Source organism: Salvelinus alpinus, chromosome 15 (assembly GCF_045679555.1).
Source record: "Salvelinus alpinus chromosome 15, SLU_Salpinus.1, whole genome shotgun sequence".
Taxonomy (NCBI): Eukaryota; Metazoa; Chordata; class Actinopteri; order Salmoniformes; family Salmonidae; genus Salvelinus; species Salvelinus alpinus.
Genome location: NC_092100.1, coordinates 50,571,921 through 50,598,528, shown reverse-complemented (window position 1 = coordinate 50,598,528; position 26,608 = coordinate 50,571,921). Strand labels below are relative to the sequence as shown.

General features: G+C 44.7%; 1 protein-coding gene across 4 annotated transcripts; it reads right to left on the bottom strand.

Annotated features, from left to right (window-relative positions):
* Positions 1 to 514: 514 nt before the first annotated feature.
* On the bottom strand, positions 515 to 25,955 carry LOC139540273 (zinc finger C3H1 domain-containing protein-like). Of its 4 annotated transcripts, XM_071343979.1 has the most exons (35): positions 25,190 to 25,955; positions 24,344 to 24,802; positions 23,986 to 24,179; positions 22,114 to 22,504; positions 21,717 to 21,940; positions 20,955 to 21,081; positions 20,667 to 20,758; positions 20,413 to 20,592; positions 19,952 to 20,113; positions 18,832 to 18,978; positions 18,550 to 18,665; positions 17,760 to 17,903; positions 17,493 to 17,667; positions 16,584 to 16,721; positions 15,690 to 16,316; positions 15,401 to 15,510; positions 15,152 to 15,283; positions 14,908 to 15,029; positions 14,628 to 14,729; positions 14,383 to 14,511; positions 13,986 to 14,166; positions 12,077 to 12,263; positions 10,456 to 10,647; positions 10,011 to 10,248; positions 9,639 to 9,744; positions 6,473 to 6,671; positions 4,686 to 4,780; positions 4,424 to 4,531; positions 4,085 to 4,189; positions 3,532 to 3,697; positions 3,258 to 3,358; positions 2,871 to 2,972; positions 2,620 to 2,659; positions 1,712 to 1,774; positions 515 to 1,573 (listed from the first exon to the last, which is right to left on the bottom strand). In XM_071343979.1, exons 1-35 carry the CDS (start codon positions 25,728 to 25,730, stop codon positions 1,436 to 1,438), a joined length of 6,333 nt encoding a protein of 2,110 aa, XP_071200080.1. In that variant the 5' UTR covers positions 25,731 to 25,955; the 3' UTR covers positions 515 to 1,435. The 4 variants fall into 4 exon arrangements, with proteins under 4 accessions (XP_071200080.1, XP_071200078.1, XP_071200081.1 ...); XM_071343977.1 differs by having other exon boundaries at positions 515 to 1,774; XM_071343980.1 differs by lacking the exon at positions 1,712 to 1,774.
* Positions 25,956 to 26,608: the final 653 nt, after the last annotated feature.

Below are 26,608 nucleotides of genomic sequence, written 5' to 3'. Positions count from 1 at the left end.
ATGAAGACATATTTTTGCATCTGAGGTCCTAGAGTGTGCGGCTCTCCTTTATTTTTTTAAGTGTTCCACTCCGCTAGCCAGCACCTCGCCTAAATACCTGTGCGTTTCTTTCGCCTCTAGGCCTTGAAATACATCCACAGGTACACCTCCAATTGACTCAAATTATGTCAATTAGCCTATCAGAAGCTTCTAAATCCATGACATCATATTCTGTTTTTTCCAAGCTGTTTAAAGGCACAGTCAACTTAGTGTATGTAAACTTCTGACCCACTGGAATTGTGGTACAGTGAATTAATCTGTCTGTAAACAATTGTTGGGAAAATGACTTGTGTCATGTCCTAACCGACTTGCCAAAACTAGTTTATTAACAAGAAATTTGTGGAGTGGTTGAAAAACGAGTTAATAACTCCAACCTAAGTGTATGTAAGCTTCCCACATGTTTTCCCTCCACTTGACAAGCTCCCTCTGACCAAACCCACTAAAAGTTCACATAGTAAATAAAGACAGGACATAATTTCATTAGATAATTTAATATAAACACATTCAAATTCAACATACAAAAACTGTTGAAACACTCATCCTTGGCTCCTCTCAAATAGCCTAATCATGGTAATATATTTTTGACAAAAACAAAATTGCACATGAGAACATTTAAACTAGATGTTTGTGACTATCCTCGCCTGGTGATGTGTTTAAAGGGTCTTCCCCGCTGATCGACTGTCTGGCAGAGGGGATATCACAGCATTCAGCAGTCTCAAAAATACATGGGACAATGATGAGGGGCCAAATAAATACTTTTGCAGGCAGCCATTTTAACGTCACCATGGCCAGCCCTTTAATTTTCATGCGATTGTTAATGGGTTTTTTAATCACTTCTTAAAACAAATAGCGAAATAAACAGGTAATTTGATCTCTTCCCTTGGGAGACACTGGAACAAAAAGTTACATACTGTAGAAGGCAGCAGCGAGCATCACTATTTGGGGAAAACCTCCTTTAAAAACACTCAAGACAGACGCACGTCAACATCCCAGTTAGGATGCCATAGTCAGTCAAAAGTCTTCAACCCCGTACGTAAAGGTAAAAATAAAATTAAGTGACATGAGGGGAAAAAAAGGAACATGTAAATAAAAAAGGGAAAAACAAAGACGTGTCACTTAGTTAGCAGGTCTATACTTACGTACATGATGTAAGGTGATATAACCCTGAGTGCGTGGCCCAGAGTTTGGACAGGGAGGGAGTTCATTCATTGGCTTCGGTGATGAGCGAGCAACCGTCCTGCCCACAGACATCTCCCGGCTGGAGACAGTCCTACTGCGGGAGGGTCTGCCTCTAGAGTCTGCCCCTCTCTCTCTGGCTAACCTAGGCAGTGGTCTGGTCTGATTGGACTTAGATTTAACCTTTTTTTTGTTTTTGAGGGGGTGGGGGTGGTTATCCTCAGTGATCCTCTCCCTCCATTTTGCTCCAGCCTAAATTTAGGGGCTCACTTAGACTCACTCCCACCTCTTGACATTTGTCAACAAGTTTCCTCAGTTTATCAGTTTTACCTCCCTCCGCAGCTTCAAACAGCAGACGCTGGAAAGGGAGAGAGAGGAGGGGGAAGGGGGGCGAGGTGAACATGCGTGCATTATCTCCCAGGTGGGACAAAAAACAAACTTTTTTTGTTGAGAAGTGTGTGCGTTTCAGAGAGATAGTAACCGAGAGGGAAATTACATCTTTCCATAGGGTGGCACACAGTGGAAGCTTTTGCAGGGCTTGCTGATAAAGAAGCCGGACCTACAAAAACAAACAAAAATACCAAACGCGGGAGCCACATGTCAGTTTAGCGGAGGACAAGGACAAAACAGGAGAAAGAGCGTGGAATGAGGTCAGTGGTTTTAGTAACTAGTTTAGTTTGTCTCTAATAGACCAAACTGTTACCGAGCAACAAAATCCAACCATTCCAGTTTGTCCCCAACGTCAGTTGTAAGCCTTTTAACTGTCATACATTACATTGTGGCGAACACTGACAACAGCCTGTAGGGAAGAAATAGATTACAACAAAATGAAGGGAAGATTATGGGACAGCTGGGTCAAGGTAAATATGCAAAGCGAAACACTGACAAGAGGTTGGGACAGCAGAAGAGTCATCAACATGTTAACAGAGCAACATACATGATATAGTGTACATCCACACAACCCCCTGCTAACTTACTGTCATATCCCTCTCCCTAAACTTTAACCTTCACCCATCCACTCCCTTACCAGCCGGGCTCGACAGTCAATCCATTTTACTCGCGTACGCACCGGAATATTTTGCTGTGCGACGAGCACCAGTTCACCAGTTGTTGCAATGACTATTTCACTGTACCGCAGCCCATGGAGAATACACTGAGCGCAGATTCATGACCATCATGCTTGCACCATTACTACAAAGAAAACAGCTTGTTACGTCAAATGTTTTTCATTGTGGTCCTACATTTGTGTGCCCCTACATTTTTCAACTTAGGCGCACACATGTTCCTTTTAAAATAGGTCAGCGTAGAGCCCTAACCAGTCTTTTGCGCTTCTATTTTTGCCCAACTAGTCTTTCCTTCTTTCACTGCCCCTACCCACTTCGCTCATTGCCCCCTCTAACTCACCTCGGAGCGCTCCTTGAGTTCCCTCTCCACAGCGATCGCTCTGCCGAGAAACACAGCACAAAAGCCTGTCAGCTATAACCGCAATTCAAGTGCAGCGGCTTTTCAAAGCTGCGATTGAAGCAGGACAGAAGCTGCATTTTTTTTATGTGAAAAAGTGCATTTTAAAAGTGCATCAGAACAGTGAGAAACCATCTAGAAAGATAATCACCGTATAATAATAATCCACAGCGCAGGAGAAAGTTTGGACTTACATTTTCCAGTTGGCCAGATAGTTTGGAATGCTACTGCTCAACATTCTGGCCTGGAATTTCAGATGTTCTATATTTCCGTCCTGCCATTCTTGATGCAGCAACCTACACAACAACAACAAAAATCTAACCTAATCGTCTGGAGAATACAGCCTAGACAACAAAATAAGACCGGAGCCGCAGTTATAACACTAACCTAGATAATAATAAATTCCACAAGCAGATAACTTGACATTACAACCAGTAACTAACAGAGATTAAACAACAATAAGGCTCTAAAACAGTTCCAACTTGAATATATTCCAACTTCTATCACCCTCTGTCCATGTCAAAGCAAGCGGGACTAGTTTACAACAGGTTTAGGCCGGTAGTGTGGGGTGCTTTGGGTACCTCAGGGCCAGTTCAGCGTTGGTGGGCATGGTGTATTTTAGTCTCTCCAGGATATGGGGGTGCTGGGACTGGGGCAGACAGCTCAGGTAGTGGAACATAACCTGAGTGTGGAGAAGTTTGCAATTGCACATTTCAAATACCACAAACGCTAACAAAACGATTCAACTTCTTAGACCCCTCTTGATCAACATTGGCTCTCTGGATTTATTTTTGTCATTGGGGCTCATCTGATCAGTCGTCATAGTGAAGACAAGTCCAGTTGCGGTTCTATTACCTTGTTGTGAAATCTGAAGCAGCTCCAGTACTGGGCCGAGCTGAACGGAACCTCTAGCCTGGAAGGGACAGTTACTAGGCAACGCTGGACCAGGTCTGATAACATCCGGAGCTCTCTGCCGTTGGAGGGGCTCCCGGCTAGCTTGCTGCTGGTAAAAAGGAGATAACTGGAGAGAACAGTAAAAAGGTTAGTTCGGGTAGGTCTCTGGGCATACCCCCACCTGGACGTTTGCTAATGCTAAGGCAGCCCGTCAGAAGCTGAGTAGAAGATAGCCGCTACCCAATCACACTGTGGTTGGTTAGTTGGTAAGGCCTTCTGATTGGATGCAAAGTCATCCTGATGAAATCCTGTGCTCCCACTTGTGAACCCTTTTATTGTATGTGTGCCTGTTCATCATCGCTATAAAGGAGCATTAGATCTTGCTTGACTCTCACCAGATGTGGCCCCATCATCCCATGGAACGTTAGTACTATCCTTATGGCGATACTGGGTGAGAGGATGAAACAGACGCACGTTAAGGAGTTGGTGTAAGACATTGTAAGACTTGACTCACTCCATCCATAGCTTTCGAAGGACATTTAGCTGCATTACGGCTCCCAGGGCTCTCTCGAAAGCATCCATCGCCTCCCCAACACTACCGTGCACCCACTGCCACAGACTGCAAGACACCAGAAAACACAACACTGTCTCGAACTGTATGAATTTACTTATCATGTTTTATTGTATTGATGAATGAATGAATAACCTCATTCTAAAAACCTTTATGAAAAGGTAACCTTATTATAAACTGTTAACGATGGTGCATTGAACTGCCATATATGAAAAAGAACTGAGCTTATGTGTAGTGTAGGGTCAGCCAGCGTATCACAGCGCAGTACAGCACAATACTTACCAGTGGACGAGGTTCAGGTAAGGCTTTTGGTGACTAAGCTGCTCTTGAAGTTGCTTTTTGATAACTGGGCCTCTTAGGATGTCGTCTGTTGGAATACCAAGGATGTACCTTGAAAAGAAATGCAGATTGCATTAATTCATTAAACATATACCCCTCTACAAAAAGGAAGCAACTTGGTTTATAAAAAAAGTCAGGTTGTTTTTTTAAGTTAAGAGAGTTAGGACACTCATTCCTGCTTAAGTTCTGGGAGGGAATGTCCTACCGTAGCACATCCACAGGTTTCTGTTCACTTCTCTCCCCATCACAGAAAGACAGGACAAACTCCCGGAACAGAGGAGTGATGCAACTTGACTTCTCCTGTTCAGAGACACATACAGTGCCTTCAGAAAGTATTCACACCCTTGACTTTTTCCACATTTTATTGTGTTACAGCCTGGATTTAAAATGGATTCAATTGAGATTTTGCCACTAGCCTACACACAATACCAATAATGTCAAAGTGGAATTATGTTTTGACATTTTTTACAAATGAATTCAAAATGAAAAGCTGAAATGTCTTGATTCAAGTATTCAACCCCTTCATTGACAAGGCTAAACAAATTAAGGAGAAGAAAACAATGCTTACCAAGTAACATAATAAGTTGCATGGACTCACTGTGTGCAATAAGTGTTGAACATGATTTTTGAAGGACTACCTCATCTCTGAACCCCACACATACACGTATCTTTAAGGTCCCTCAGTAGAGCAGTGAATTTCAAACACAGATTTAACCACAAAGGGAGGTTTTCCAATGTCTCTAAGGCACCTATTGGTAGATCGATAAAACATTTTTTTTTTAAAGACATCTAATATCCCTTGGTGCATGGTGAAGTTATTAATTACACTTTGGATGGTGTATCAATACACCCGGTCACTACAAAGATACAGGCATCCTTTAACTAAGTTGTCGGAGAGGAAGGAAACCAAATCAGGGATTTCACCATGAGGTCAATGGTGACTTTAAAATAGTTAGAGTATAATGGATGTGGATGGACCAACATTGTAGTTACTCCACAATACTAACCTAAAATGACAAAGTGAAAATAATAAAAATATGTCAAAACATGCATCCTGTTTGCAGTAAGGCACTAAAGTAAAACTGCAAAAAAACGTAACAGAATTGAACTATGTCCTGAATAAAAAGCATTATGTTTGGGGCAAATCCAACATCACTGAATACCACTTCATATTTTCAAGCAAGGTTGTGGCAGCATCATGTTATGGGTATGCTTGTCATCAGCAAGGACAAGGGAGTTTTTCGGGGATAAAAAGAAACAGAATAGAGCTAAGCGCAAGCAAAGTCCTAGTGGAAAACCTGGTTCAGTCTGCTTTTCAACAGACAACGGGAGAAGAATTCATCTTTCAGCAGGATAATAATCTAAGGCCGAAAATATACTTGAGTTGCTTACCAAGACGCAATTGGATGTTCCTGAATGGCCTTGTTAGTTTTGACTTAAACTGTCTGGAAAATCTATGGCAAGACTTGAAAATTGCTGTCTAGCAATGATCAACCAACTTGACAGAGCTTGAAGAATTTAAAAAATGACAAAATGTGCAAATATTGTACAATCCAGGTGTGAAAAGCTTTTAGAGACTTACCCGGAAAGACTGAGCTGTAATTGCTGCCAAAGTTGATTCTAACATGTATTGACTCAGGGGTGTGAAAACGTATGTAAATTAGATATTTCTGTATTGAAATTTCAATACATTTGAAAGATTTCCTAAAAACATGTTTTCACTTTGTCAATATGGGCTACTGTGTGTAGATGGGTGAGAATTAGTTTTATATTTAATTATTCAGGCTGTAACAAAATGTGGAATAAGTCAAGGGGTATGAATACTTTCTGAAGGCACTGTAGGTTAGCTAGGTCATGAAGAATCTTAGTGCAAAAAAAACACAAATGTCACTACATGTAAATTGACTATGCCCTTCTTAATTGCCCCTAAAGGGATATATAACATTTGAAATGACCAGGAGTGCCACCCAACCCACTAACAGACAGACTGACCTGTGCCATAAAGAACTTGCAAGTGTGGTAGAAGACCTCTGCATTGTGTGGACACTGGGACAGAGCCCGTAGCCACACGCAGACACCCTGCTCACAGTCCCCCTTCCCCACGTAGAGCCCTGACAGGGCATCTAACAGGACACAGGACTGCGGGCACAGCGCCAACAGGGACTCACACAGCTCCAGGCCCGCATCGTACCTACGGGGTGCAAGTCAGTTTTAAGTTAAGACTAGCAAGTAGATATTAGTAGAACGTTTAATGACACACACACACAGCCACCCAACCACATTAAGATCTTTCTTGTCCAAACACTAAAGTAGGGAAGGGGCGATAAGACCAAAATGTCATGATATTTTAATGACTTATTTTATGTTTTTTTAATAATAAAAGTTAAATATTTATGAGTGTGTGTTGCCACCCTAGGTTCATGAACTACCATCTACAGTACCAGTCGAAAGTTGACCTAGTCATTCAAGGGTTTTTATTTATTTTTACTATTTTCTACATTGTAGAGTAATAGTTAAGACAAACTATGAAATAACACATATGGAAACATGTAGCAACCAAAAATAAAAAAAACTGTTCAACAAATCAAAATATATTCTATGTATTTGAGATTCTTCAAAGTAGTCACCCATTGCCTTGATGACAGCTTTGCACACTCTTGGCATTCTCTCAACCAGCTTCACGAGGTAGCCACCTGGAATGCATTTCAATTAACAGGTGTGCCTTGGTAAAAGTTAATCTGTGGAATTTCTTTCACTCTTATGCATTTGAGCCAATCAGTTGTCGTGACAAGGTAGGGGTGGTATACAGAAGATAGTCCTATTTGGTAAAAGACCAAGTCCATATTATGGCAAGAACAGCTCAAATAAGCAAAGAAAAACAGTCCATCATTACTTCAAGACATGAAGGTCAGTCAATCAGGAAAATGAAGAACTTTGAAAGTTTCTTCAAGTGCAGTTGCAAAAACCATCAAGCGCTATGAAACTGGCTCTCATGAGGACCACCACAGGAAAGGAAGACCCAGAATGACCTACGCCGCAGAGGATAAGTTCATTGGAGTTACCAGCCTCAGAAATTGCAGCCCAAATAAATGCTTCAGTTAGACACATCAACAGTTCATTGGACACTGCATGAATCAGGCCTTTATGGTCGAATTGCTGCAAAGAAACCAATACTAAAGGACACCAATAAAAATAAGAGACTTGCTTGGGCCAAGAAACACAAGCAAAGCAATGGACATTAGATCGGTGGAAATCTGTCCTTTGGTCTGTTGAGTCCAAATTTGGGATTTTTGGATCCAACCGCCGTGTCTTTGTGAGACGCAGAATAGGTGAACAGATTATTTCTGCATGTGTGGTTCTCACCGTGAAGCATGGAGGAGGTGGTGTGGGGCTGCTTTGCTGGTGACACTGTTGCCTATGTATTTAGAATTCAAGGCACACTTAACCAGTATGGCTACCACAGCATTCTGCAGCGATACGCCATCCCATCTGGTTTGCGCTTAGTGGGACTATCATTTGTGTTTCAACAGGACAATGACCCTACACACCTCCAGGTGGTATAAGGGCTATTTGACCAAGGAGAGTGATGAAGTGCTGCATCAGATGACCTAGCCTCAACAATCACCCAAACTCAACCCAATTGAAATGGTTTGGGATAAGTTAGACCGCAGAGTGAAGGAAAATCCGCCAACAAGTGCTCAGCATGTGAGAACTCCTTCAAGACTGTTGGAAAAGCATTCCAGGTGAAGCTGGTTGAGAGAATGCCAAGAGTGTGCAAAGCTGTCAAGCATTTAAGAATTTCTAATATAAAACACTTTTTTGGTTACTGCATGATTCCATGTGTTATTTCATAGTTTATGTCTTCACAATTATTCTACAATGTAGAAAATAGTAAAATTAAAAGAAAAACCCTACTGAGAGTCAGGCTTAAATCGACTAACATCAGTGCCTGACCTCACTAATTCTCGTGACTGAATGGAATTAAGTCCCAGCAGCAATGTTCCAACATCTAGTGGAAAGCCTTCCCAGAAGAGTAGAGGTTGTTATAGCAGCAAAGTGGGGACCAACTCCATATTAATGCCCATGATTTTGGAATAAGATGTTCAATGAGCAGGTGTCCACATACTTTGTCATCTAGTATAAGTGATTTCAAATGGGGCTCTCTCCATTCTGATCGTTTTATACTGTTCGACTTAAACCAAGTGCTTGAGCAATTCTACTCTTCTTGACTGACATGGGGAAGTGGCATGTGGAAGGAGAGAGACGACCCAAGTAGCAAACACATAAACTATACTGAACAAAAATATAACGCAACATGTAAAGTGTTGGTCCCAGAAATGTTCCATACGCACAAAAAGCTTTTCTCTCCTTTTGTGCACAAATTTATATAAATCCCTTTTACTGAGTATTTCTCCTTTGCCAAGATAATCCACCTGACAGGTGTGGCATATCAAGAAGCTGATTAAACGGCACAATCATTACACAGGTGCACCTTGTACTGGGGACAATAAAAGGCCACTCTAAAATGTGCAGTTTTGTCACAATGCCACAGATGTCTGAAGTTTCCAGGGAGCGTGCAATTGGCATGCTGACGGCAGGAATGTCTACCAGAACTGTCGTCAGACAATTTAATGTTCATTTCGCTACCATAAAGGCAGCCCAGGACCTAGCCAACCAGACCGCTGATGAAACTGAGGAGTATTTCTGTCTGTAATAAACTAATTCTGATTGGCTGGGTCTGGTTCACCAGCGGGTGGGCCTGTGCCCTCCCAGACACACTCATCGCTGCGTCCCTGCCCAGTCATGTGAAATCCACAGATTACGGGCTAGTACCTTTATTTAAATTTACTGATATAACTGATATCCTTATATGAACTGTAACTCGTTGAAATTGTTGCGTTTATATTTTTGCTCAGTATGTAAAAACAAAACCATTACACGTGTCGGAAGTTGCGTATCACATTTATCAAACCAAACACTGAAATACCATTATAGAAGGTAAAGTAAACCCCAAATCGGTCTGTGCATCAATACCTGTATATAGTAAAATACGGTATACCGCCCAGCACTACACACAAGACAGATTTTATTGGGGCCACACACACACACACACACACACACGCCCCCCCAGCTAGCAGAATGTTAGCGTTGAGCTTACTTTCCCAGCAGGCTGTAGCAGGCGATGAGGTTTGTGTATAGAGGCAGACAGACCAGAGTTCTCTCACTGGGAGGCAGAGTCTGGTCTGTGCACTGACGTACTGCATCTAGCGTTGAAAAAAACAAGAATGAAATCAATGCCCCTCTCAGCTGTAAACTACATTAACATCAATGTGGCAGTAATTGTAAATTGTAGAAAAATTTAATAAGTAACAGTGGAAATAGTCGAACTGAAAGCGTAAAATGTTTAGGCAAGTAAACTACATTTACCATGAGTAACTGTGGACAAAGTGAACATTTATAGACTGTGTGAAAAAGCGAAGTAAAAGACCTGTTAAAAAATTGTTGAATCGTGGCGATGGTGAAGGCTCACCTTCGAACACAGCGATAAGTGTATCAGGCTCGGTGCGGACGTCGAGCGGCTTTCTCCAGGGGAGGGCGAAGGACTCTGTGCTTACCACCCGGGAAGGGTTGGAGTTGGCTGGGTCATACAAGCTGGCCGGCAGGCGGTCAAACTCTGTCAGGTGGATGAAGGACAGCCAGACTAGGCAGCGGTCCCTCGCGGTCAGGTGGTCAGCAATGCACTGCTCAGTGACCGACTTCAAGGCATTCTGGAATGAACAGGGATGCCAGAGAGGTGATTGTTTGCCCTTGATTATCTTGTGCATTTTGTGTTGCAGTAGCAAATTCAAGAGGTATTAAATCGGTTTGGCCTGATGGTGGAAAAAAAGATGCCATATGACTTGGAATTGCCCCGGGAATTGATGTGTGCAGCTAGATTGTTGGCGCTCTCGGGTTATTTCTTCGCAGTTGCTTACCTGTAGGATGGCCAGGGCATTCTGTAGCCGGCCGGTGAACACGCTGAGTTGGACCCTGTAGAGTAGAGACTCCAGCAACTGGAAGGAGAGCCTCTCAGAGAAACCACTAGTCCAAGAACAGTCCAGTAGGTACTGCAGCAGACGACCACACACATAGTCCTTCCCCTCAAACGAGCTCTCCATGGTTAGGTACTGTGGTGGGGGGGGGGGGGGGGGGGGGTTAGACCTAATACACCATAACAGCATATTGGCTACATGCCTGGCCTGCTAATATTATTCTTCTCAGACCAGTTTATATTTCAGAACTCGAGCTTTGATAACTAAATAGATCAGTTGGTGTAGCTCTTGCGAGGCACAGCGCAGCGCAAGTTGAAATAATTTGCTTTTTCTATTTTACTGGATATGATGGTCATGGTACTTTCAAGACAACTGGGAACTCTGGGTCAAATCATGACATCAGTGATCTTCAGGTTGGAAAGTCAGAGCTCTAAAAACATGCCCGCGTTGGATGACCATTCAAAAGATTTTCCCCCAGTCGGATCTCATTATTTTCCGAGTTCCCAGTTGTCTTGAACGCGGCATTAGTCTCAGCGGAGGGAGGGAAAACAGCAGAGGGTCTGCTCTCTCACGGTCCCTGCTCTCTCCTTCCTTTCCTCCGGCGAAACCGACCAAAGAGGGGACCCGTCTTCCACCTGATGGCAAAACACGAGTTGCACCACGTCTGCCTCGTGCACAAATTCATGTTGTTCCTATGACCAGAGAAAGTGAAATAGGCCTACTCCTCAATATTAAAATAGACACGACGAGCTGCTAAGAATGATTATTTATTTTTAACGCTGGACTATCGATACACTTGGCTACTCATTCATTGCAGCTGCAGTGGAAGTAGTTAGAAGCATGTTATGTTGGGTAATAGTGTTGAATAAAAACAGTGTTGACAGTACTGAAAGAACTTACACATGAACTCGCTCATTGCTCCCGAGTGGTACAGCGGTCTAAAGCTCTGCATCTCAGTGCTAGAGGGGTCATTACAGAACCTGGTTTGATCCCAGGCTGTATCACAACCGGCCGTGATCGGAATACCATCGGGCGGCTCAGAATTGGCCCAGCATTGTCCGGGTTAGGTCGTCATTGTAAAATAAGAACTTGTTCTTAACTGATTTGCCTAATTAAATAAAGAAAAGGTACATCTTTTTTTTTTTTTTTAAACAGCAGCCCTTTGCTGTATTCTTTGACAGTCTCTGGTCATGGTTTTAGAAGTAATGAAATCTCACGTAGGCTAGTATTAAACTTTGCTGTGGCCAGGTTTGTGGCAGCTGTAGGTAGGCGAATCGATTTGGGCTATCTGATTGGCCAGCGCAGTAGGCGCACTCGATTTAGCCACAGACCTCCTGGTCTGCCGGGCAGGCAGAGTTTGACTTTTCAGACAAATTAGATGGTTCAAAATGCCAACACTCTGCCTACCCGGTGCGCAAAGCTTCTGAATCAAGTGCACCTACCACCTGCATGCTTTTATCGTTGGCGTTTCTACAGAAATGTTTGGTGATCGACTAGGAATGCCTCGAAGATTGACTGGTTGGTGAACACTGCTGCAGAGGGTAGGTTGGACATGAGAACTTACACTCCACCAGACTTGGTAGTCGGGGGCGTGCTCAACAGCCATCTCACACATCTCCTGCACCTCGTCCCTCTTCCCGCGGCGGGAGAACAGAGACAGGTAGTGGCACCAAATCTCTGGGTTGTCCCGGTTGTCCTCCAGGGCACGAGACAGCGTGTTCAACGCAGCATCCAGGCACTCTGCCACTGAGCTACAGGGAAGCAACATAATACAATACTTATATCATATCATGTTATATTACAAACAAAACAGTACCAGTCAAAAGTTCAGACACACCTACTCATTCAAGGGTTTCTTTACTTTTACATTGTAGAATAACAGTGAAGACAAACTATGAAGTAACACATATGGAATCATGTAGTAACCAAAAAAGTTAAAAGAAATCTAAATATATTTTATATTTGAGATTCTTCAAAAGTAGCCACCCTTAGAGCTTTTCACCCTTACAGCTTTTCACACTCTTGGCATTTTCTCAACCAGCTTCACCTGGAATGCTTTTCAAACAGTCTTGAAGGACTTCCCACATATGCTGAGCACTTGTTGGCTGCTTTTCCTTCACCGGGGGATCCAAATCATCCCAAACCATCTCAATTGGGTTGAGGTCGGGTGATTGTGGAGGCCAGGTCATCTGATGCAGCACTCCATCACTCTCCTCCTTGGTCAAATAGCCCTTACACAGCCTGAAGGTGTGTTGGGTCATTGTGCTGTTGAAAAACAAATGATAGTCCCACTAAGCGCAAACCAGGTGGGATGGTGTATCGCTGAAGATTGCTGTGGTAGCCATGCTGGTTAAGTGTGCCTTGAATTCCAAATAAACTCACTGACAGTGTCACCAGCAAAGCACCCCCACACCACCTCCTCTATGCTTCACGGTGGGAACCACACATGTTGAAAACGTCCGTTCACCTACTCTGCATTTCACAGACACAGCGGTTGGAACCAAAAATGTCAAATTTGGACTCCGACCAAAGGACAAATTTCCACCGGTCTAATGTCCATTGCTCGTGTGTCTTGGCCCAAGCAAGTCTTCTTATTTTTGGTGTCCTTTAGTAGTGGTTTCTTTGTAGCAATTTAACCATGAAGGCCTGGTTCATGCAGTCTCCTCTGAACAGTTGATGTTGAGATGTGTCTGTTTATTTGGGCTGCAATTTCTGAGGCTGGTAACTCTAATGAACTTATCCTCTGCAGCAGAAGTAACTCTGGGTCTTCCTTTCCTGTGGCGGTCCTCATGAGAGCCAGTTTCATCATAGCGCTTGATGGTTTTTGCAACTGCACTTGAAGAAACTTTCAAGGTTCTTGAAATGTTCCGGATTGACTGACCTTCATGTCTTGGAAGTAATGATGGACTGTTTCCCTTTGCTTATTTGAGCTGTTTTTGCCATAATATGGACTTGGTCTTTTACCAAATAGGACTATCTTCTGTATACCACCACTACCTTGTCACAACACAACTGATTGGCTCAAACGCATTAAGTAAAGAAATTCCACAAATTAACTTGTAACAAGGCACACCTGTTAATTGAAATTCATTGCGGGTGACTACCTCATGAAGCTGGTTGAGAGAATGCCAAGCGGTGTGCAAAGCTGTCATCAAGGCAAAGGGTGGCTAATTTGAAGAATCTTCAATATAAAATATATTCTGATTAGTTTAACACTTTTTGGTTACTACATGATTCCATATGTGTTATTTCATAGTTTTTTTGATGTCTTCACTATTATTCTACAATGTAGAAAACAGTCAAAATAAAGAAAAACACTTGAATGAGTAGGTGTGTCCAAACATTTGGACTGGTACTGTATGATACATATTCAATCTGATACACATTCATCACCCAGACACACCAGATCCAGATTTGAGTATGCCTTGAGTAGAGGGTCATACATACACAGACACACTAGAGGGTTCACATACGTTTCTTTCTGGCTGAGGTATTTGAAGGCCAGTTTGATCCACAGCTGTGCGTTGCGGGGGCTCTCCAGGACACTGGTCTCCAGGTTAGATATGTCGTCGGTCTCACTAATGAAGTAGCGCTTGTCGTCTGGGGTCACACACACATCCATGGCAGCAGACAAACTCCTCTTGGAACAACCGTCTATGACAAGGATAAAAAAAAACGACAAAGAGCAAAAGGATATCGGTGAAACTCTCCAGGGGGAAAAACTCAAACGGTTGTGTTCTGCACAATTGAAGCGGAGCAATTGCTGTGTTCGTGCCGCTTCCATCATTTACACTGCGCTTCAGATCAGTTGTAAATTCTGCTCGTCCGTTGTGGTCTGTTGTCGGGAGATGAACCTACTGACTGACTCACCGTATTTGACCGGACCAGGGTTGGCGTCTGCACACTCGTCCCCGCTGTCGTCCCCTGCGCTTGGGCTGGCCTGGCGAGTGGGCTGAGGCCTCCACCTCCGGAGATCCTTACATGTTGTGAAGGGAGGGACTAGACAAAACACAAGTTAGACTAGAGTCAGAATGCTTCTATTGTGGAGCAGGTTCCTTAAACTAACAACACATTGTTGAGTGAATAGGAGATAAAACAAAGGAAGAATCTCTCACCATGTCTTTTGCTTTCATTCACTTTGCTCAACAGTAGGACGGCCTTCTGGTCCATTCCCATGCGATCCTTATTTGTCCCAAAGAGCTTTTTTAAATACTTCTCTGTAAAGAAGCAACATTGGCACAACTAACGTTGTCAGTGAAAGCCTCAAACATGTATTTATCATGGAGTAAGAGGTTTAAGAGTTAAAAAAAAAACGTGCATTATTAAATCGCCAAATCCATAAATTCTAAACTTAATGGCATTTCAATATTGCCAGATGCAGTGTGGTTCTGTTACCTGTGGCAACACTGATGTCATCAGTAGTACTGCTCTCCGAGCAGCCAATCAAGGCCAGGTTGTACGACAGGATATCATGGAAAAGCTGGTTTCCACCGAAAGTGCAATTTCTCATATGCTGCCTAGAAAACAGACCAGGAGAAACCAACATCAGATCACCCAAATGAGGTGGGGTGATTATAATGAAACAGAAATGAACACAGACTCACATGCATGTTCACACACACTAAGAAGACCGACTTACCACTTGCAGTCATCGTCATTGCATGTGCCTGTGAGGTCGAAGCGGCAGAAACACTTTTTGGGCACGACAATGTTGCTGTAAGACACAGAGCTGAGTGATAACTTCTCCTTGGTCCGAAAGTACGGACTGAACCTGAAGAAAGGCAAAAAACGAGAAGAGGAAAAGGCGAGAGGTTCTTATTGAAAAGGTCATTCTTAGCACTGGTAATGTGTAATTGGGAGACGGCCTAGCAGTGAAGTAGCCACCTACCTGTAAGACTTGAAGACCAGGAGAGGGCTGCGATATTGTCCGAACGGGACAGGCTTTAGCTCAGCACGGCTTGACTGGGCTGCCATTATGTCTACATCCACCTCTATCACCTGAACATTAAAACATGTCAGTCTTCGCATGGAGAATAAATGGAAAACAGTTCCAGACAGGACGTGTGTGTTGTATGCTAGTCCAGAAACTCTACATAACCATCTAAGTAGCATTTGAAATCACAACAAAAGGCTATTTGAATTCAGTGCGAGTAGGTTTCAGTTATATTCTGCTTTACCTTCCCAGCTGGAGGTTTCTCCACAGTGCCACCTAGCGCCCGTAGTTCCCCGAGCAGCAGCTCTCCTAGGTTGGCCTGCTGCTTGTCCATCGTCTGCAGGGCCTCCACCTCCAGCCCTAAGAACAGCTCCCCAGGCCCAGGGGCCTTCACCTTGGCTGGACAATCCTTGACCAGCCCAGTCCCACCGGGCTCCAGTTTAGGCTTGGTGAAGGCGCCCGTCTCTCTGAAAGAGCGTCTGCGAACACTCTGGGTGGAGGCGGCGGGCACGGCTGCAGCGGCGAGTTCCATGTCGCCGTCTTCAGTCTCAGTGATGTCCTCACTGCTGACCAGGGTGAGTTTATCCTGGGTGAGGTCGTGCAGTGATGGCTGGGGCAAAGGGAAGGGGCTGGTGGGAGGGGCACTGGGCTGGCGAGCCCTGGGGATTGGGGTGGAGGTGGCCTGGGGTGGCGGGGGTTCGGGGATGGCTCCTCGGTTGTGGAGGGCCTGGGCCTCCTTCAGTTTCTGGATCTTTAGGGCGTACTCGGACTCCAGCAGCTGCAGACGCTGCTTCTGGGCCAGGAGGTCGGCGAAGTGGCGTTCAGTCCCGCGGGGGGCGACAGAGACTTCCACCCGCAGACGTTTCACAGGCTGTAGAATGGAGGCAGGGAAGAGAGACTGTTTAGAGAACACTGGCTTTTACTTATGGCTGGGTTGTGTGCAGTTGAAAGGAAATGGGAGAAGACTTTCGAAACAGAGGTGGTGTTCAAGGCCAATAACACACATTTTCCACTTCAAAGCAATGTTACGATGTTGTGCCCTACTGGACAAGGCCTTGAACACATTTCTATGTTTTATCAAACAACAAGTAAGGGCTCCGGAATAGTATAGTGTGGGTCGGTACGTTGTGATCCTCACCGAGGGGTGGCTGACGTCCGTGCGTCGTTTCTGACCCCCTGGCTCTCTGCCTGCGGCGGCCTGGGCTTGGACCATCTCTTTCTGCAGCTTCAAGCTGTGGTTCTTCTTCACCGACACACGGAGCTGAACACGATGAACCTATAGGGCGGGAACATACGTGACAGACGTTAACGGGTGGAAACAAAACATTAGGAACACCTGCTCTTTCCATGACAGACTGACCTGGTGAATCCAGAGGAAAGCTATGATACCTTATTGATGCTATGATCCCTTGTTAAATCCACTTCAATCAGTGTAGATGAGAAGGATTTTTAAGCCTTGACACAATTGAGACATGGATTGTGTGTGTGTGCCATTCAGAGGGTGAATGGGCAAGATATTTAAGTGCCTTTGAACGGGGTACGGTAGGTGAGACACACCGGTTCGAGTGTGTCAAGAACTGCAACGCTGCTGGGTTTTTCACACTCAACAGTTTCCCGTGTGTATCAAGAACGGTCCACCACCCAAAGGACATGCAACCAACTTGACACACCAGCGGGAAGCGTTGGAGTCAACGTGGGCCAGCATCCCTGTGGAACGCTTCCGGCACCTTGTAGAGTCCATGCCTCGACGAATTAAGACTGTTCTGAGGGCAAAAGGGGAGGGGTGCAACTCAATATTAGGAAGGTGTTCCTAATGTTTGGTGTACTCCGTGTAAATGACAGATGAGCTAAAACAGTATGATAACTCATCAGAACCTTAATTAGCTGAATCAGGTGTGTTGAGAGTGAAAGACGGCACACCCAGTAGCCCTCCAAGGAGAAGGCGTGACCACACCTGCTATATACACGCAAAGGAGAATTGAAGTTTACTTCAAACTTCATTCCCTTTCAGTTTCATTTCCCCTGGGTTCCTCCCTAACTGACACACCTGTTCCTGGAGCCTGTTGAGGAGGGTCTTGTTGGCGCTGACTATCTTCTCCGAGGCAAGGAGCTGTTCTTTGAGCTTGGCCACCTTGGCCTCAGCCGCCTTCAACGCCTCCTTCTTCTTCTGCTCCTGCTGTAAGAGCTGCCTCAGAATGCCGTCGTCCTTCAGGAGCAGGTTTCTGGGAGGAGGGAAAGGGGAGAAACCATTAGTCCGAGTGATTTCCTAATGTGAGACAACTACTGAAAATACCAATGTGTTTGGGGGCCTCACCTGTGTTTGGTCAGGTTGGTCTCTGCCTCGGTCAGCTGTAGCTTGGCCGCTGCCTTGGCAGCAAAGTCCACATCGGGATCAGAGCCTGCAGGAGAGGACACAGCTCTGGGACTGTGGTCCATCAGAACCTTCTGTTTCTCCCTACTGCAATCAGAAAACAAATAAAAACAGTGAGACATTTTTTGTCAGTGTTTTTATTTTAACCTTGATTTGAACCAGGCTAGTCAATTAAGAACAAATTGTTATTTACAATGACGGCCTGGCAACAGGCCTCCTGTGCGGACGGGGGCCAGGATAAAAAAATAAATACATACTAAGATAAAAACGGACAACACAGACAGGAGACACTGGCAACAGCACAAATACAACAGCAAACAAACAGTGTGTGTGTGTGCGCACGCACGCAGGAATGTGCGTGAAGTGAAACATGCTTCCTTACATAAGGCAACGCAAACTAGTGGCAACGACATGTCTCAACAACCTGTTCATCTATTTGTCCTTTGACCTCCTCCAGAGACACCAGGTCCTGTTTTAGGTTCGGCTTGGAAGGAATTCCAAGACCGCGGGTATAACGAATGAAAGGACCCTTTCTAGTCCATAGCGTGCCACCATTCACATTTTAAAGGAACATTTGTAGTCCATAGCGTGCCACCATTCACATTTTAAAGGAACATCCTTCCTCGTCTTGGTGCCTTGGATATAGCTACGCGTGTTAATGAATGGTTGTAGCCATCGATAGCGCCTGGGTAGAAAAACTACGTCACTAGGTCATCTTCTGGGGAAACCATACCTGGCTATTTCTTCTTTCAGCAGACGATACTCCGCCTTCTTGGCATCAGATAGAGCCTCCGGAGTTCTGACTGGATCTTTCTCCTCAGACCCCGACGTCGGTTTGGCTTTTGCTGCCTAGATGTTCAGAGAGAGAGAAAATAAAAAAGCATCAACTGCCCGTCCCCCTCAGATCATATACAATTAGCACACTTGCAAGCAACTCAAATTAGAATTCTGCCATTCACATACACATTGAGAGGAGGTCCTGGAGGCTAAACTGTTGGGCCACACTCAGACGTACCTCTGCAGACCTGCGGGCCTCCTTAATCATGAACTCCAGGCCTCCGAAGACAAACTGCGTCTGTGTAGAGCTGCCGCAGGCCTCCGTGTCCGAGTCACTGTCGTCTGAACCGTTGAGCTGGACTACCACCGCCTTGTGCCGAGGGAGCTGGCGGGGGGAACAATAAAAAGTATGAATTTAAAAATGGGTCATCGCGAGGAACGGGCGCGGACTTCACGGCTCCAAATCAATTCATCGCAAAGTGGGAGTGTCAAGTTACGATCAGATCCCCCCCCCCGTCTTATTCATTATGATCTGAAATGCAAAACTGATCCTATGTCAGCCCTCCTACTCTTAGTGAATACGAGCCCTGGGATGCAGTCGAAGATGAGCTTATTGTTCATGGACTCTGGGAACATAACTGAGGCCGGGCGTCATTGGGAACACATGTCCTGCTGAAGGGATCCACGAGTGTTTTCCTATAGCAATCACAGTGCGAGTTCTAAGCCATTGGTCTTATAAGACACCACATGGCGTTACTGAGGACAAAGATACCTGTGGCTGCCAAAGTCCTGTTTTACACAATTTAGCTGCAAAAAAAAGCAGAATATGTAGTTCTTTAACAAAAATATAGCATATTAACAAAAATATTTATATTTTCAGCACGTGCAAGATGATCAGAGAAGAAACTCATTTGCGAATCTACTGACTTGTTGCTTCAACATACTTCCATGGCTGTGTTTATAATGTAGGTGAACAGAATGAATGCCATCCGGAATATTGTGGTTGAAAGTGTCAAAGAAAGAACGCTATTCAGGACATTGTGGGTTTTAAGAAATGTACATTTTAGTCATTTAGCAGACGCTATTATTCAGAGTGACTTACTGGTGCAATTAGGGTTAAGTGCCTTGCTCAAAGGCACATCAACAGAATGTTCACCTAGTCACCTCGGGGAGTCGAACCGGCGACCTTTCGGTTACCGACCCAACGCTGGATTTCCTTAAAATGTTTAGGTTTGGTTTGAAAGCCAACAGGAACTAAAATTGACTATAAAGTACAGATGAACATGTTCCCTGGTTAATTCAGTAACAACTATGTATTAGCCTGTAGTATATTATCTCCATTGTGTTATTATCCTTACCACCAGTGGGAGCCTGGGGTGGTGATGCCCGCGGCTGTACTTTTTGTTTCGTGGCTGGGGTGCTGTGTTGAGGCTGACCACACTCCGGTTGCTCATGGGCACCGGCTCAACCAGACTGACCAGGGGGGAGGGAGAGGGGGGGCCGCTGTCAAGGGTAATCTCCTAAGGGGGAGGAAGACATTGTTAAAGCCAGACTCACCAAGCCCACTGTTCAAAGACAACCATTTGCTGTAGTAATGGAAAATATCACGATTGAGTTGCCCATCTCATATAGCAGGGTAACGAGATAAATTAGCATTGTTCAACACCTGTAAATTAACAGAGTGAAAAAGATGCATCCTTCTGTTGAGCTGAATTCACTTTCTAGAGTATGACCTACTCCTAAAACAACACAGATAACACGGGCATGTCACTTTACGCTCCTGTGGCGCCATCTAGTGTTGTACCACAGGAAGTACCACCTTCTTGTTGACCATGGACATGAGGCAGGTCTCTCTGAGCAGCATCTCCTCCTCCTCTTCCTCGTCAGCGAACGGCGGCTTGGGGGGCGGCTCTAGCTCATCCGGGGGTGGGGGCATTGGGGGTAAGGGTGGAGGGGGCGCGGACGGAATGACGGACAGGAAACGCGGCTGACCCAAATCCTGGAAAGAAAGAGGAAAGCTGTTTAGTTTCACCTATAAGAGAAGCATGGTTTAGAGTTTAGAGTGGAACGTACAATTCTGTATTGAGGGGAGTCCACGGGGAAAGGCATGTGCATGTGAGTGAAACATCCTGGGACCTCGAATGGATCATGTACTGGAGAAGACGCTGGAAAGAGACAAGAACAGAATTTTAGCCAATCAGATTCTGACAGAAATAACTGTCAAACATCACAAAAGCGGCATGGATTGATGACCATGTCCCTACATACAATCCTTCCACGATGTAGGATGGGTTCTATATAACACCTTCAGAAAGGTTGAATAGTGCTGTGAGTGCATTCGCAGGTGAGCTGATTGCTCACCCGGAGAATTGGTCTCACTGTCAGTATCCATGGCAACCTCGTCGTAGTTGTCATACTGGTAAAGGTTCCCTGAGGTGTCCAATCCCTGTTTACCAGAAGACTTCCTAGTGTGGTCGCTATCTCTGGACTGAGAGGGACAAATAGACATATTAACTTAAACATTTTCTCAGTCTTTCTCTTATCTGGGAAAGTGAACATTTCTGACACAGATCCCCATCACTGGCCCCTGCCTCATAACCACTTGTGTAGATCTGTAACGATTGGATAAGCGATAAGCAATATGGTGAAAAATTCACCAAGTATATCAGACGGCAAGGTAGAGCCACCTCCATATTACATACTCATATCCAATCCTTTCGAAGCTACTTGAAGTGCCTAGGGAGTAGGGGCTAGGGCATTCTGGACTGCAAGTGGTTTGAGTAAAAAAAAAATATATAAGATTTTAAACATTAAAATGACTAAAACCAAATTGAAACGGTAAAAATGATAATGGACCAACATTTATAGTCTCTTTACTATGTCCTGATTACTAACAGCCATCAAAACGAAAGCTAGATAGTCATGAAACATAAAACAATTCAAAGCGATGGATAGAGGATTTATATTTAGCCATTTTGCTAGCAAGGAAATATAATACATTTTAAGTGCGGCCCTCCGGCCCTCGTTGAAGACCAAATGCAGCCCGCGGGTCAAAGTGAGTTCGACACCCCTGGGCTAGGGTCTAGGATGGGTTTCTGGACAGGAACTCTCTCTCTCGCTTACCTTGCTCGGATTGCGCGGCAGTGGCGGCTTGGACCCCCCGACCAGCTTCATGAAGCGGTTGTACTGCTCATCCTGATTGGACAGATCTCGGATCTTGCGGATCTCTTCCTCCCTCCTGCGGCGTTCCTCCTCCTCCTGTCTCCGCAGCTCGTCCTGGTCTCTCTGCTGTTGGAGCTTCCAGGTCCTCAACTGCTGCTTCCGGAACGTCTGCTTGGCCACCGAGCCTGGGGTACAGGAATCAAGAGGGGGGACATTTTTGGAGAAAAGCCTAAGCAATACATAAGCAGTTTTGTAAACTCAAGTTTGAGCTTTAGAAATCTAATGTCAGTTTCATGGAACGTTTGGTGCCAACATTGAGGACAGTTTGTATCTGACAAAGCAGAAAGGCCCTCCTCACCTGGGCTGACCATCTTCCTCCCTGGATACCCCTTGACCGGAGCTTTGCTCTTCTCCACTGGAGGCTTAGCCCCAGCCTTGGCCTTCTCCTGGGGCTTGTTGGCCAGAGCTTTGGCCTTCTCCGAGGCAGCAGAGGAGGCAGACCTGGTGGTGACTCTGCCTCTTTCGGGTGGGTTGGATGCACTGGATGTAGAGCTGGTGATCTTCTCCTGGGAAGGCTTGGCGTTGGTGATCTTCTCCTTGGAAGGCTTGGCGTTGGTGATCTTCTCCTTGCTCGCCTTCATTACCTGCTGTTCTTTCTGCTGCCACTTCCTGCTGGCTGACTGCAAGGCCAAGAGACGCAGCTGCAGCTCAGACAGCTCCTCGTCTTCATTGCTCCCTTTCACTTTAGGCTGCAGGGGGGGGGGGGGGTAATTATAATGGGATTTTAAATAGGAATGACCTAAGGGCCAGATGACCTGGCTCCTAACTTGAAAACAATGCAACTCAACTTTCGCAAGTGTGCATTGTGTCAAAGGACATTTCCACATCAAGTCAACATTTGTGTCTAAACCAGTTTAAACAAGATAAAGCCTAATGCCTTGACATAAAACATTTTAACTAGGGCTGTCAAACCATTAAAATAGTGAATTGAGTTAATGACATTAATCACAACTTCAGAATTTGCTCACATTTTGCCCTAAAGAAAGATCTTTCCATTTAAGAATCAGTATATTGAGTTAGACATACTATGTTTTCATTGCAAGGGATGGAAACACAAAATTATCTACATCAGAATGTTTAAAAAGCATTTTCACCATAAACACAAAAGTAACAGTAATATTCAGCCAGCTGTTAATGCTCACAATGTTTAAGTAGGCCTACTCCCTCTTATCAATGTTTAAGTTAAACACTTGTGCACAACACACAGTGGTCTTTTCACAGTCCCCGAATCCAGAACAAATCCAAGAAAGTGTACAGTATTATATAGAGCCATTATTGCATGGCACTCCGTTCAATCTTATATTGTTCAAATAAAGAGTAAACCTGGTTTTAAAAAACAACAATAAAGCAACACCTCACGGCCCAACCCCTCTCCCCTACTCGACCTAGATATGTAGCTCTGTCCTTGAGCTGTTCTTGTCTATTAATGTTCTCCATTATGTCATGTTTAATGTTTTGTGTGGACCCCAGGAAGAGTAGCTGCTGCTTTTCAACAGCTAATGGGGATCCTAATAAAATGCCACGTACCAAAGCTTCAGGCATACTAAATGAGTGGGACTATAGGGAGAAAGAAAACTGGCTCTACGGATACAAAGTACCAAGAGATTTAAATCTTGTCCAACAATGTTATGAAAACACTGTAACCATCTGTAGTGTTCAGATAACTTTACACACATAGGCCTACACTCTCCCACACCCTCTCTCACATACTCCCACACACTCTACTCTTGAAGAATCTCTTCGAGTAGCCTATTCCTTTTCAATTTTTCCTGTGCCATCCAAATATGTGCATAGCCTAACCAGTGGTCAAGTTATCAGGTTGCTAGCTAGGTAACATGACTAACTAGCTACACAATGTTCACATGTAGTTTAAAACTGCCTGTGACATGCGCAAACAAACAGCGGCAGAAAAACCCCCCCAAAAAAACAGCTCTGATAATACTGGGCATAACTTTACGTGATTTGGGTTAGAGGCACGTGGTCTTCAGCGACGTAAAGGCCCAAGCATCGACTGTAGCTGTGTTTCGTGTGGTGTTCTGGCCTAAGGTGGTCAGTGCGGAAACACGCACGCTTAAAAAGGTTACGCGAGGGGTAGAAATGTGCGCCGATAAACATGTCACGCATTATTAGCGCGTTAACTTTGACGGCCCTAATTTTAACAGATGCCTACCTTGACAGGGGATGGAGTGGAGTCTTCTGATGATTCGCTGCAGCACACACAACCGACTCTCGAATACTTCGTCTCCCCCTCTTTCTTCGGGTCCTCAGATTTGCTGCTGCAGCACACACAAATTGTTGCGTCCTTCTCCCCTTTCTCTTTCGCCTCCTTCTTCAACCCATCTTTCTCCTCCTTTTCCTCTTCTCCTAAATAGTCAGTAGACAACACAAACAGGGTCTTAAACATTGTGGCTGATAAAACAATACATAATTGATTATAGTCAAGTCTGCTTCACAATGTTTCCTTAGTTAATTACCACCACTGTAGCCATTGCTGCAGACTTGTGTTGTATCGTGGCTTTGGTACACACCTTTGGGAATAGCAAGCGGGGTAGCAACTGGTTCAACTGGACCTCTTTCACTCTCCATGTCACTGTCCTCTTTCTCCGGATCTTTCTTCTCCGTTTTCGTTTTGAGTGCATCAATTTCTGCAGGAGTGAGGAGTTTCTGTCGTAGAGGTTTGAGGTTGAACGCCTGAAATACCTTCTTCTCCTCCGCAGTGCTGTCATTGGGAATACTGTTAGTGTCGGGTAATGGCTCGGTCTGGGGATTGCTGGCAGGAACCTCAGACTCGTTCAGAGCCGGCAGGTCTTCTTCGGGCTTCAGAACCATGTTTTCTTCTTTTCTAATACATTCCAGCTCCAGCTGAATCTGTTTGTACTTGGTGAGCAGGTCCTCAAAGCTCTCGTTAACACCATTCTCGGTTTTGGCAGCGTTGTGGTGCATCATCTGCTTGTTTCTTACCTGATTCCTCCCCATCATTACCTTCTCTGAATTCATGAAGTGAAGGAAATGCACAATTAATGAGTTCGATTACGACATACAAAGACTTTGACACTAATAGCAACATGTATTTAGATCCAAAATCCATTTCCAGGTCAACAGCACAAAGTATTTTGTTTCTAATTCAAAATGCTACCAATCAATTGAGCTTTGATGGCAGGGAGGGAAATACGGTGTAAAATCAACTGTTACAAAATGGCAGATATATTGTTAGCTAGAGGCGATATGGTAACTACAATCAAGGCTAGTACAACAGCCAAACAGAGAAATATGTTACAATGTGTGGTTACGTTTGTTAGGCTTTTACCTTCAGCAACATGGCATCACACACTTTACAATCATACAGATGCCATGAGATGAATGCCAAAGGATACGTTTGTTTCTCGAGGGAGATTCTTTCTTGTTACTGTGATTCTCTCCGGGCCCATAACGGCCGGGGGGAACCCTACCAGTCTCTCTCCCTCCACCACATCCGTCTCCCCAGCCTCCACGTCCCCAATCCCCGCGACCGTCATCGTCTGGTTTCCACCGGTGCCTAAATCGACCCAGGGCTGTGTGACTTCGTTCCCAGAAGCTGGAACGTGGGCTCTGGTCACAGTGAGGCCCCAGTGGCGGCGGCCGGTCGGGTCCGCTTTGCTGTCTGTGGTTCGGGGGGAAGGGACTGTGCGAATGAGGTCCACGGTTGTATGGCATTAAGAGTCGAAAATCTGTAGGCTGGCTACCCATAAGAGGTGGTAAACTTCGCGCCGATTGCTTCGATTTCCGTGTATTTCGTGATGAGTTGTTGTTCGTACTACTAGGCCTCATTGTATCCTGCTGTATAAGCACCTTTTCGTCGGTGTCATCATCGCATATCTCCCCGTCTTCCAGCTCCCCTTCGTCCGTCGGAGACCGATTGCTTGACTTTGAATCCATTTTGTAGAGTAATGAGGTATTACCTTAGTTAGACTGGTACTTAAACGCACAACATATGTTTGTAATTACAAACTTGGATGTATTATTGTGTTGTTACGCCAACGTTAAAGAATATAACGCTAACTACGCTATTTCTCTCCCTTCTTCTGCTTGAAGCCTGGGGAAGTTCCACCGCAGAAGTTGAGGGGGGGCCGATGTTAATTTGTGACGCTATGCAACATGTCAAATGCCTCGCTTGGGTGGAGCTCCAAAGGCACGTATGCGGACTTCTTCTTCTTCGATGAGGTTTAACCGCGGTTGGCATCCAATAAATGTTGCATTACCGCCACCTACTAGACTCCCTTATACTATGCTTGAAAAAGTAAATAAATAAAACAAATACCCTACCATCAAGCATTACATTCACAATTATACATTTTTTAAATAAAAATATGAATAGTAATATATATACAATACTCCAGTATCTAAATCTATTTAGTCCTACTTCAGGATGGGACACCACCACTCAACACACCCTGTAACTCTTCTGACATCAAATCTCACATAACCAAATACCTCTCTGCCTGTATCACCACAAACTCTATTTTCAGCGATGTACGTTCCATCCCTGCAGTACAGTTGATAACTATTGCTATAAATGCCAAAAATTAAATCTTACTGAAACATATATCACTTGTTGGTTTATCCCTCTGTACTGGTACAGTTCTACTACCCCGTGGACCCATCTTCCTCTACTTTCTTCAATGCCACAGCATATGACAACTTCTGCAGTACTCTAACTCTGGAAACCTAAACCTGCCTCTCTCACACAGGACATATCTGATGCCCAGCCGCATGGGTACCCCTACAATTAACACATACCACTACTTTCCCCAATT